Raw genomic sequence first — 12097 nt, forward strand, 5'->3', positions numbered from 1 at the left:
AAGAGAAGGCTGAGGGGGGATCTTGTGGCCTGTTATAAACTAGTCAGGGGGGACCAGCAGGCACTGGGGGAGTCCCTGTTCCCTGGAGCACTGCCAGGAGTGACCAGGAATAACAGTCACAAGCTGGCAGAGGGTAGGTTTAGGTTAGATATCAGGAGTTGCTACTTCACAGTCAGGGCGGCTAGGGTCTGGAACCAACTTCCAAGAGAAGTGGTGCAGGCCCCTACCCTGGGGGTGTTTAAGAGGAGGCTGGATGAACATCTTGCTGGGGTTGTTTGACCCCAGTACTCTTTCCTGCCAAGGCAGGGGTCAGACTAGATGATCTGCTCAGGTCCCTTCTGACCCTAGAAACTATGAAACTATGAAACCTGCATTCAGAACGGTGCTGAAATTGCAGATTCATAGAAATTGCACTGTTCAAAGGAAGGAAGAACAGGCCTTCAGTTACAGACCAGGCTCTGATATCCTTTCTTATACTGAGTCATGCGCCACTGCAAAAATAACCCCTTGATTAAAAGGGAGTACTCAAAATATTACTCAGAATGAAGAAAGGGTTTGCAATCAGACTCCTTAGAAATAGTCCCAAAAGTGGTGATGTGGACAAAGTATGCCAATTTTAGAGCTGCCACATCACAGGTATCATTAAAAAATGGAAGGAGTTTGCCTAGTCCATTTCTTACCCCAGAAGTAAGATCAACTACCCCCAGATGATTCTTGATGGATGTTTGTCCAAGCCATTCTTAAAAATCTGAAATAATGGAGATTGCACAACTTCTCTAGGTCACCTATGCTAGTTTAACTGTCTTTACAATTAGTGAGTTTTTCCTGAGGTTTAACTTAAATGCCCCTTGCTGTGCTTAAACCCATATATCTTCAAGTGCACAGGGAGAACAATTTACTACCCTTCCCTTTGTAGAAATGTTTTATATATTGGAAGACTGCTCTTGTATCATTCCTCACTCTTCCCTTCACTAGACTAAACAGATCTACTTCTTTCAGTCTTTCTCCTTCTGTCATGGCTTCTAGTCCTGTTGTTCTCTACCTGTGGTCTGCAGAGCCCCGGGAATCTGAAGATGATGTCTAAAGGGCCCATGAAAGATGACTATGATCAATCAAAAGTATGTGAATACCCATACTTACAATTCAAAGGGGTCTGCATTTCCATTCAAAATTTCCGAAGGGGTCTGCACCTCCATTGAAAACGTTTTAGGGCCCCACATGAAAAAAACCTTGGAAACCATTGGCCTACACTGATAATTTTTTGTTGCTGTCCCCTGATTCTCACCCATATCAACATCTGTCTTGATGTCCGGTATCCAAAACTAGGTACTGGATGCTAGCTGAGGCCTTCCCTATGCTAAGTATAATGGAAGTCTCACAGCACACTTTTCTTAGACTTACTTATATATCACAGTAGTCCCTAGACACCACAGCTGAGTTTAGGGGTCCATTGGGATGAACACTGGACATAGAGAGTCAGATATTCATTATTTTTCATTTCCATATAATGTTCTTGATTTGTGTTCTGTTTACGATCCACTGCAACCTCCAATAACATCTGCTCAGTGACGCTGTACAGCAGTCATGCCCCATCTTGTATTTCAGCAGTTGATTGTTCCTATCAAGCAGTCACCTTTTGCACGTTTCCTTACTGAATCACTTCTTTTTTTATCTCAGACCATTTCTCCAATTTGTTATAGTCATTGTGAAATCTAGTTCTGTCCTCTAGAGTGTTTGCCACCCCTCCCACCTTGGTATTGTCTGAAAAAGTCATGAGTATTCACACTGTTTCACCATCAAAATCATTCATGAAAACAATGGAGTGTGTGAGGCACAGGGCAAATACCTATGGAACCTCACTTAATACATTTTAATAGACTGGGTGCATTATGTTTTACCTAACTGAACCTCATTAAAAAGCCAATATCCCACCAGCATGGGGATTATTAAAATGGCACAATCATTACTGAGGAACTGAACCCGGCAAGGGTTTTTGAGCATTGCAGAGCTGATCCAACTCAGAATGGGAGCAATGAGAACGAGTGAGAGGATGGGAAAGGTATGCCAGTCCAGGTACTGCTGCCCAGTACCAGAAGGGAGGTCTTAAGAAGAAACATGGTTATAGATGTGATGAGACAATAGCATCTTACTATGTCTTTTTTTTTACCTGTAAACTCACAAGTCATGGAAGAAGCAGGGACAGGCTTAAGGAGAGCATCCTGCACCTATCTGAGCTCCATTGCCAGCTCTCCCTTGCCCTGCCTGTGCCTTTGTTTCCTCTCTCAGCTTCTATCTTAACCACGGTGAGAGCTTTCCGTGCTAATGTGAGGATTGTGCAATATTAAGTGGTCTATCCGTGCCCATTTCAACAAAATCCTGATCTCGGCGGGGGGGGTCTCGAAGGGCTACCGTGATGTAAATATTTCTGGTCCTCCTAGGAACATGAAAAATTCTAGTTGTTGTTTCAATCCTGACCCATCGTTTTATATATATGAAGTGTATATGATCCTCATCCCCCACCGTGCCTGCCTTGATAGTACTCTCAGCTCTACCATTGTATTTTCAGCTCTACCACCAGATGTAACACCCATTTTATAGAAGATCCTGTCAACAGCATTCAAATATTTTATAACTTCCATTCCCAGTCTACGGTGAAGCCTGCAGTACAGTACTGTACCCCTTACCAGAGACGATTTCAGCTTTTGGGCACATATGCTTCAAATCTCCGAATATTATAGATATATATGGGAGTCTTTACAAAGATCTCTGAGGCAAGCTGGTATTTAACGCAGAAGCGAGCTAATTTGGAGCTAAACTACTTTGCATGAGGTAGTTTGGCTGCTGTCAGATGAAGCGGGCTTAGTGTGCTAGACAGACCCATTTCGATTAAATGCTGCTTTCATATGCTTCAAAAGACGAGCTCAATAAGGACGTTTGTCAAAGGAAAAACTGCAGCAAACTATTACACGCAGAACATCTGTACAATGCAGTTCGTTCCTTGCTGGATTTTATTGACTATTAATTTGATGCATGTATCTTTTAAAGAATGTAAAGTGCATTTCACTTCAGTAACTATTCTTTATTTGAGTCTTTTCCTTCCATGTGTTTTTAATTTCTCTGCCTCTTTTTTTTTTTTTCCTTTCTTTCTCTGATTTGCAATTTATTTAATTTTGGGGGGAAAAGTGATTCTTCCCAGCTCACAAAAAGGCTGATTTTTTATAAAGCTTTATCCAAAAGTAACGTGAAATAGGACCCTGGCTCAGGGCATCAGAAATGTTCCTCTTTAGGATACTGGTTTCAGTCCAGTAGAAATTAGTAGTTCTTGCAACCTGTCCCTCTCAGACTGTGTTCTGTGTATGGTGTGAAATGAATTTGGACAGTCTTAGTTCACCCTGTAAAACCAAGCCTGCCACTGCCACCGTAGAGCTGATCCTCAGTTTATAAAAGCTCCCCTTACCCTACTGGCTTTCGTGGAGCTATATTAAGCTGACGGCCAGGGTTGGCTTTTGGAAATCCTGGCAGGGAGACCTAGATATTATTAGATTCATAGATTTTAACATCAAAAGGAAACATTGCTATCATCTAGTCTACTTCCCTGCATAGTCTAAGCCGGGCAATTATTTCAGGCAGGGGGCTACTTACTGAGTTTTGGCAAGCCATCTAGGGCCACATGATAGGCAGGCAGAGGCAGATAACTATTAATTTTCTACATTTTTTAGGGGCCCCGCAGGCCTGATAGAATGGCCTGGTGGGCTGCATCTGACCCAGGGGCTGCATTTTGCCCACCCCTTGTCTAAGCCATCAAATTTCACTGAGGGCCCTGCTACACATTCTTCAAAAAGAGGCTAGGCAGCCACCTAGCTGGGGTCATTTGACCCCAGCATCCTTTCCTGCCCTTGGCGGGGGGTCACACTAGATGATCTGCTTAGGTCCCTTCCAACCCTACCAACTATGAAACTATGAAACATCCAAATGAACTCTGAATAAAAACCAGCTAAAGTTGTTACACATTTTCAGCGGTCCGTGTTGTAGCTGTGTTGGTCTAAGGCAGACAAAAATCCGATATCTTTTATTAGACCAACTCAAATAGTTGGAAAAAATTCTTCTTTGCAAGCTTTTGGGCACAAACACTGGTTTCTTTGCTATTCATTCTTTCCAGGAAGAGTGCAGACCAAGTGCAGATGCTTCCTCAGCCTGACGAAGGGTGTTTGTGCTCGAAAGCTTGTGAAGAATTTTTTCCAACTATCTGAGTTGATCTGATAAAAGATATCAGATTGACACATTTTCAAGCACTAACTTTGTAGCTGGTTGGCTACATTATCGATGGATAGTTATTTTTAGCATGGGATAATTACTGTGTATGTGTGACTGGTCTAAATTTATTGCATGAATAACCAGTTCAGTGTGTGATAATTACTTTGTCCATGTGGAAGGTCTTACTTTGCATGTGTGGCCAGGCTAAATTTACTGCGTAATCAACCAGTGAATGGTGTGATAAATGTAATGTATAGTAAGGGCCTTAGTGTTTAGGTCTGATAGTTCGTGGCTGATCCACAGCACAGACGCTTTTTACCGCTTCTGTTTCCTCAAAGGTGATCTCAGCAATTCAAAGCTAAGATACACTTGCCGTGACTGTGGATGGGCACTTGGTGGGAGTATAGCAGAACTGCCTACTTTTCACCCTCCACTCTGTCCATTTGCCTTGTGACAGGGAAGTCAGCCTAGCCAATGTGATGTTATGTTGGTAATCATTTATTTTACTTAAATTTTAAACATGTGATCAGTCCCAACAGCCTCATTGGATATAGTTAAGCACAAGCTGATATAGTTGCTAAATCAGGACTAGAAAAGAAATGTTCAAATCCCTCATTAGAAAACATTCTCACATTGAAAAAAGAAATGAGAAGAAACCAAAGCAGATATTTCTATCACATTATGCCAGATTCACCATGAGTATAAACAGATGTAGCTCTGTTGACTTTAATGGAACTAGGTTAATTAACACTACCTGGAATAGATTAACATGCTTGATCATCCTCCACCTCTTTTCTTCTTTCTAAGGTTTCTAATTGGGGTTTAAACTCTGGGTCAGTGTCCCTTTAAGTTGGCCAGACACAGAAATGCTTTTCAAAGCCTCCTTTCTATGTGCTTGAGCAGCCCATGACACTGTTCTCTTTCCAGCTCAGAGCCTTCAAACAAAATCTTTTTCCCAAATGTATAGCCATCATTTCCAATGCATGCTTTTGCCACCCCCCTATATGTAAAAAAACATGTCCAAACCTTTCAACGCAGCCTTCGAGGAGCCCTTGAGATAGGCTGCAATGACCCAGGGTTCGGTGGGCAGCCCCAGTGTTTCAACTCTCTGACCCTGAGAAGAACAGAAGAGAAAGAAAAGGTTTCCTTCCTTCCTTCCTTCCTTTTCCTCCAGGTGAATGGGAGTTTACAGTGAAGGGAGGAGTTAAAGGCAATGCTCATCTATTAAATTCTAGCAGCTGGATAATACGTATTCACATGCTAGGTGTTTCACACGGCATCACACAGGGCATATCTACATGGGTAATTAGTGTGACACAATAAACTCCAATGCATATGGTGCTGGATTTTATTGCTCCTGTGCAATAAGCCAGCCCCTCTGCAGCATGCTGAGCCAGGTCAGAGCAGCCCTCACTGCTGAGGTCTAGGAGTCAGCTTGCCAGCCTGGGGCTGCTCCAACCCGGCTCAACACGCTATGGAGCGGCTGGCTGGGGCATGCTGGTACCCCAGTGCGAGGCTAGCCGGCTAGTGCCCCAGACAACCTGGTCCCCATCTACACCTGTGCTGCGGTGGAGTACTTTACTCCACCACAGGTTATTACTTGTAAATTAATTTACTCCGGCCTGATAGCGTCGCACATGTAGACACTGAGACTCTATTGAGGAGCTAATTAATCAGCACCCTAGTAAACATCTCATGTAGACATGCCCACAGTATAATAGAGAGGAGCCTAAACTCTGTCAGCTGCCGATCTTCATGCTTTTATTGTGAATTTTGCAGTATTGGATGTCAAAGTCCCAGCTCCTAGATTCGTGGGATTAAACAGACATCTGAAACATCAGTGTACTACAAAAAAAAAAAAAAAAGGGTTTCTAGCCCCCCCGATCACCTAGAAAAGCACAACAGCTTTTGACACAATCGGCTTTGATACAAGTAGACAAATAAAAAGAAGTCATAAGTTGTCATTTAAAAAAGAAAAAGCTTTCTAAGCCCCACTGATGATTTGGAGTCCAGGTCAGATTGTTAATGCTCTTTACATGTTCATTCATGTGCAGCAGTTACTGTGCATTTTCTTTAGTACTTGCTTAACGAAGTACTAATTAAATGCACAGTAACTACAGTTACTGTGCAGTAGTGCCAATGCACGTTTTTTTTGTGAAGCTTACTATGCTGTAGCCTAATAACACTGCGCAGTAGCATATTTGCATGGCTTTTGACTGGCACACTACTGCATGGTAGTATTAGGCTACTGTGCAGTACGTGTCTCGCATAGACATGCCCAGTGTCAAGCACTGCCATTTCTTGTCTAGTGGTTAGGCTTTGACCTTTTCACTACTGTGGCCTAGGGCTCAATGTCCAGCCAAGGAATCTGGCCTAGCGGTTGGAGCAAACGACCCTTAAAAATCCCTTCCCCTGCTATGATGCTAAGACTGTAACCCAAAAGCCCAGCTCTGGATCCTGATATAAAGCTTTAGCTTTTAGTGTCAAGAGTTGTCAAGCTTCTCAAAAGCGGCAAAGGGAAATAAGGAACAGAAGGAGCCAAGCAAACCCAACCATACGGTGTTGCCAACTTCCTGTGATCTACTTGTAAATCTTGCAATATTTGGTGCTATTTTTTTTTAAGGCCCACTAGCAGCAATCAAGAGCTGGAAGCAGAAGCTCAGGGTCCCTGTTTTTGAAGTAAATTTCTAGCCAAGAAAAGCGTGAAAATGTGAACCGAGCGTATCTTAAAGGTTCAGAAATGTGAAGACAAATTAATACAATTGAATATTTTTTGAAATCGTGTTTTTAAGATATTCTCGTGGTTTCTGAGTGCTTGGGGCGGATAATGTCACACAGAGTTAACACAGTCGCACTTCTGTAGGGAGGTAAATCACTACCTGTTTATCCAGAAAAATTATTTGCGGCTGTACGGGGAGCTCCTTTCCCATTTCCCCATCTGAGGGCTGCGCTTGGACTGAGATATTATAGGGCCTTGCATATAGGGAGCTTCCAGGAGTGAGGCCACTTCCATTTCTTCCACATGCAAAACAATGTGAAGAAAGAAATCACCAGATCATTAATTGTATTAAAACACCTGATACAGATCCCTGAGACAGCTGACTTCCTGCATAGCTCTGCTGACTAACCATTACTTTTGTTCACAAGACTGCATGCCATTTTCACTTTAGGTGGCAATATTTAAGTGTTCGGGGCTAGGCTGAATTAAATAACATTTCACCAGACCCTGCATCATGCCCTTGCTATCTCGCATTATGATTCTTATGACTCTGAGACCTTAGATGAGACCAAGGCCAATAGCACAAGGTACCGTACCCTAATCCAAACAGATAAAGGATTCCCAGTATATTACCCTAATTTAAAAATGGGAAACTGAGACACACAAGATATGGCTCCTCCAAAGTCACAGGTAATTATATTATGCAAATCTCCTGCTTTACGCTTGAAACCATCCTCCCCGTTCATCCAGAAGCAAAGAATGTACAAAATTCTTCCCGTCCAGCAAGATGTATTCCAAGAAATATCCTGCAGCTTCTGTAAAAACAGACACACATTTTCTCCAGGGGCAATCTTTAAAGCTGCAGATCTGTACTGAAAGTCTCTTACCGGTGAATTTGTGCTTCTATTTCTTAGTAGCTGCTACGTTCACATGCAGAGATATTGAGATACACAGGCTCCCCATTAAAAAGACATTGGTATTCTGAGAGTGGAATTTCAATTCAAGCATCCTGAGAGAAGCCTTTTGCATTTGAATAAAGAAATGACACTTTATTTTGAGCCCATATCATTTCATTCCCTTCCTGATGCTTCATGTCATTTACCATCTCCCTTATATATCTATATCTATATCTATAACTATATCTATATCGATCTAGATAGATATAGATATAGATATCTTTCTAGATCGATATAGATATCAATATCTACCCAAATAGTCAGTTATAGATAGATATAGCTATCTACAGATATAAATATATAGTATAGTATATAAAGATAGATAAATATATAACTATATAGATAAATATAGATGGATAAGACATCTATCTAGCTATAGATATATATATACTTCTAATGTACCATTGCAGCAAAGCAACTGGCGGGTTGATATTGCCTAGAAATGAAAGTAGGAAAGCTATTCATTCAGCTCTCTAGTGTTTGCTTAAAGGTGTTTACAAACAAAAGGTTTATTGATGGCCAATTTGCTTTGGTTAAACTCAATTTTTTTTTTTCAGACTGTTTCTTTGCATTATGATACTGGGTCTTCCTGGGCAAACAGCTCTGCAGCTGAAAGGAATCACTCGCCTATGCCACAAAGCTATTCATATAGTGGCCAAAGTGGCAAATGTGACCTAACGAATTTAGGTCGATGGAAAATTAGATTCTATTCCTGGCATCACTGTGCTGTGCAATCCCATTCATATCACTCCACATTCCTGCACCTGCTTCCCCTCTGCCCGATCCTATCCACAAATTTGTATTTGGCAACATTGAAACGTTTTATCAGTTGGCATCAGCTTCACCAAATTGTTCAGGGAAAGAAATTCTGGAAAAGCCAAAGTGTTTCCTCCTGGCATTTTCAAAAGGAAACATTGTGGTTGTCTGTGTTCAAAGTGTTCTCTACCTCCTTTCCCCCTGCCCCCCCCCAAAAAAATCAGTCTTATTCTTAAATCAAAATGAAACGTTTCACTTTAGATTAAATAAAATAGCTTATTACACCCCTCTTGGATCCCTCCTGCCCCCTTCACTGGAAAGTAAATATATAAATATGCAAATATGCACACACACACATATTTGCATTTATTTCTATTTTATATATATGTATGTACGTTGCATGAATCCAAATATGTTTTTTGAACTGCCAACGAACTTAAAAAATCTTTTATCTTCATGGCTCTGAGTGGAAGCTCTGGAGAGCCAGGGCCGTCCCTAAGTGTATGTATAACACTAATACCAAAGCAATCCTAATCACACTGATTTCAAGGACACAAAACTAAGGCACAGGGACAGGTTTCCAGTGAGTAGCAGCTTTGAAAATTAGTCCAATTCTATGTATTCCAATTTGAATACAGTGGCTCAAAACCCACTGGTCACCTTTGGAAATCATTGTTACTCAGTTTTGTTGATCAATCCCAAATCAGTGCCCTAGGCCTTTGGCCAATGGGGGCCGACCTTTTTGGCATGCATGCCACAAATTAAATCCAGCACCCCCCCCAAGTGCCCTTTCGATCCGCTTCCCTTCCTCAATCTGCTGCTTTGCTCTCTGCTCCCTGCCCTAACTGCTGCTGTGATGCCTTGCTGCTCCCCAGTCTGCCATGTGGCTCACCCACAGCCTGCCCATGTCACTTGTGGCATGCGTGACACAGGTTGGCCATCCCTGCCCTACGCTGTGTTGCCTCAAGGCAAGGCCTCTCTCTCTCCCCCATCTCTCTAGTTTAAAGAAACACTTCTGCACAACATAGCCCTGGGATGTATTGTTTTTCCTGAAGAGAACCAGCATCCTCATGTAGATTCATTCTGACGGTGAAAAAATCTTAAGTGTAAGTGATCTTGGCCCAACACAGTTATACATGTGGCATGTATATGCCATTATATGCATCTGTCATTATACATGTGGCATGTATAATGCTGCATATTCAGCACTAGCTCCCTGGTCAGGGGCTTGTGGTAGCCCTGTGCATGCTGGATTTGTATCCCCTGCAAGGGAATGGCAGCATCTAGCAAGACAGCAACCTGGTCTGCTGCTCCCCTGCTGAGCGGTGCCAGGAGGAAAATAGACTCCCCAGCCGCTCCTCAACATCGTGTGTGTCGTGGGAGACAGAGAAGCTGGCATGGAGCTCCACGCATAGGGGCAGAGTGGGCAGACCTGCCTGAGAGCGAGCAAAGAGGAGCATGTTGTTCTGTCTCTTCCCCGCGGTGCGGTGCTGGCTGTCTCAGCGTGGCAGGTATACCGCGGGCGAGCACCGCATGCTGTCAGTCCTCTAAAGATCTTCTCTATGGGGGTCCCACCCAGGAGGTTTATGCTCCCCAGGGAAGCCCATGCTAAGCTCCATCAGCTATTACTCGACACGGAGTGGCAGTATGGGTCTGCAGAACATATTGGGATCTGTGGGAGAGCAGATATCTCTTCCTAAGCAGCAAGGAGGTTAAATGTGGTGGGAGGAAACTGAAACAGGCCGGGGAAGAACGGCATGTCACAAGGAACAAGGAGGAAAGAGGCGGGGATGCCCTTCAGGGAAAAAGGGAAGTAAGATGCTCTCCTAGGCACCGCTCCTGCACCACTGAAGGCAATAATAGCTTTATTGTTATTCGCATCGGGCTTTAAAGCTGAGGCAAGGCTCACTTGAGTCAATAACTTGTAGGCAAGAAGGATAGCAAAGGAGATTAAAGCTATGTCTACATTAAGAAGTTTCCTGAGAAGAAGAGCTCAGGCTGAGCTCTGTCCAGGCATAGTAGACTGTCACTGGTACCCAACTCAGTTAGTTTACAGTCTGTTTGGGTCCACTACACTACAGACTTGCCTTCAGTTCATTCTCCTGTCTTCTCAGGGACCAGAAATATCTGGATATACAGGTCATGTTGAGAGCTAGGGCCAGATTCAACTCCACCTATCCTGCATCTGCATGGTACTTAGACCCAGATGTTATTTTGCCTCCAAGACATGTACGTGTCACTAAATTATACTTACACTGGGTGTGTCTACATGCACAATGTATACATACCCCTGAGCAGAAAATGTAGGTGCATTAAATGGTGGGCAGGAACATATCTGAATCTGCACTCATTGGGAACAAATTTGCTCCTGATGGGAGCAGTTCAGTCCAGGGCTGCTCCTGCCTTGCTCTGGCCCTTTGCAGCAGCCAGGGGGAGGGGGAGAGATGGGTTGGCCCCCAATGCTGTCCCTGCTCTGGGGACATCCCCAATCTTCCCCCTCCCCCCATCCCACAATGATTGAGGCTTAGCCAGGAAGCAGTTGTGGCCCCCTGCTACCTTGGCTGACCAGGAGCAAATTGCTTTTGGTCAGGGGCTACATGTGTGCTTTGGCCCATTAGTTAATGCACTGTTTTTCTATGACCTGCATGTGTTGGCACTAGCAACCGGTGCATTAGACTAATTTAATGCACAGGAATTGACACACACATGTAGCTGGTAACACCTTACCATGCATTACATTCACATATTGTGCAGTAAAGTGTCTCAAGTAGACACGCCCACTAATTTTATGTTATCCTATGCTACTGCTGAAGCCACTACCCACCTTTCAGCCTAATGTTTAGAGAACTTATCCTGGAAGTGAGATGTGGATTCCAGGCCCTTTTCCACCTGAGAGAGTCTCCCTAATTTCTGGGCGAATGTCCTAAACTCCAAACCACAGGCTAGGCAGGGTCGCAACAATGCTTTTCCTGCCCCCCACCCCCCTTACTGATGAAGCTGACCCACTGGGCAAGAGTCATGGGGCCAAAAGGAGAGCAAGTGAAAGGAAGCATGAGCCAGTGTCCCAAAGAGATGGGTACCACCCTGGGTTCTGGACCTGGCTTTCCCAGCTCCCATTGCTGTTTAAGTATTTTAACCAAGACTAATGCAAACTGTTTTAAACAGCATTGGGGACAGGAAGAACAGCCAAGGGTAGAGCCAGAGCAGCATCCAAACCACTGGGCCAGACTCAGACTGCTCCTGATCTGGAAGAGAGAAACCAGGATCTAAGCCTTAGAGGTCTTAGCATGACTTAGATGTGCAATAAGCAGATTAGCATGGGACCTATTGTTTTTTTTTTTCTCATAGTTTCTAGAGTCGGAAGGAACCTGAGCAGATCATCTAGTCCGAACCCCCGCCATGGCAGGAAAGA

At 43.6% G+C, this 12097-nt stretch overlaps 1 protein-coding gene across 12 annotated transcripts in view; it reads right to left on the reverse strand.

Annotated features, from left to right (window-relative positions):
- PKHD1 (polycystic kidney and hepatic disease 1 (autosomal recessive)) overlaps positions 1–12097 on the reverse strand; it is a 383573-nt gene that overhangs the window by 19824 nt on the left and 351652 nt on the right. For 7 of the 12 annotated variants that reach the window (XM_019537166.1, XM_019537170.1, XM_019537167.1 and 4 more), the window contains 2 exons: positions 7134–7269; positions 5281–5368 (listed from right to left, as the gene is read on the reverse strand). The exons of 2 other annotated variants lie outside the window; for them this stretch is intronic. In XM_019537166.1, coding sequence (XP_019392711.1) covers positions 5281–5368; positions 7134–7269 — 224 coding nt within the window. Of the gene's footprint in view, positions 1–5280; positions 5369–7133; positions 7270–12097 lie in introns of those variants that run through there. 3 more of the 12 variants (XM_019537171.1, XM_019537175.1, XR_002101523.1) reach the window with 2 other exon arrangements.

This window comes from Crocodylus porosus, unplaced genomic scaffold (genome assembly GCF_001723895.1).
Source record: "Crocodylus porosus isolate Cpor-Errol unplaced genomic scaffold, CroPor_comp1, whole genome shotgun sequence".
NCBI lineage: Eukaryota > Metazoa > Chordata > Crocodylia > Crocodylidae > Crocodylus > Crocodylus porosus.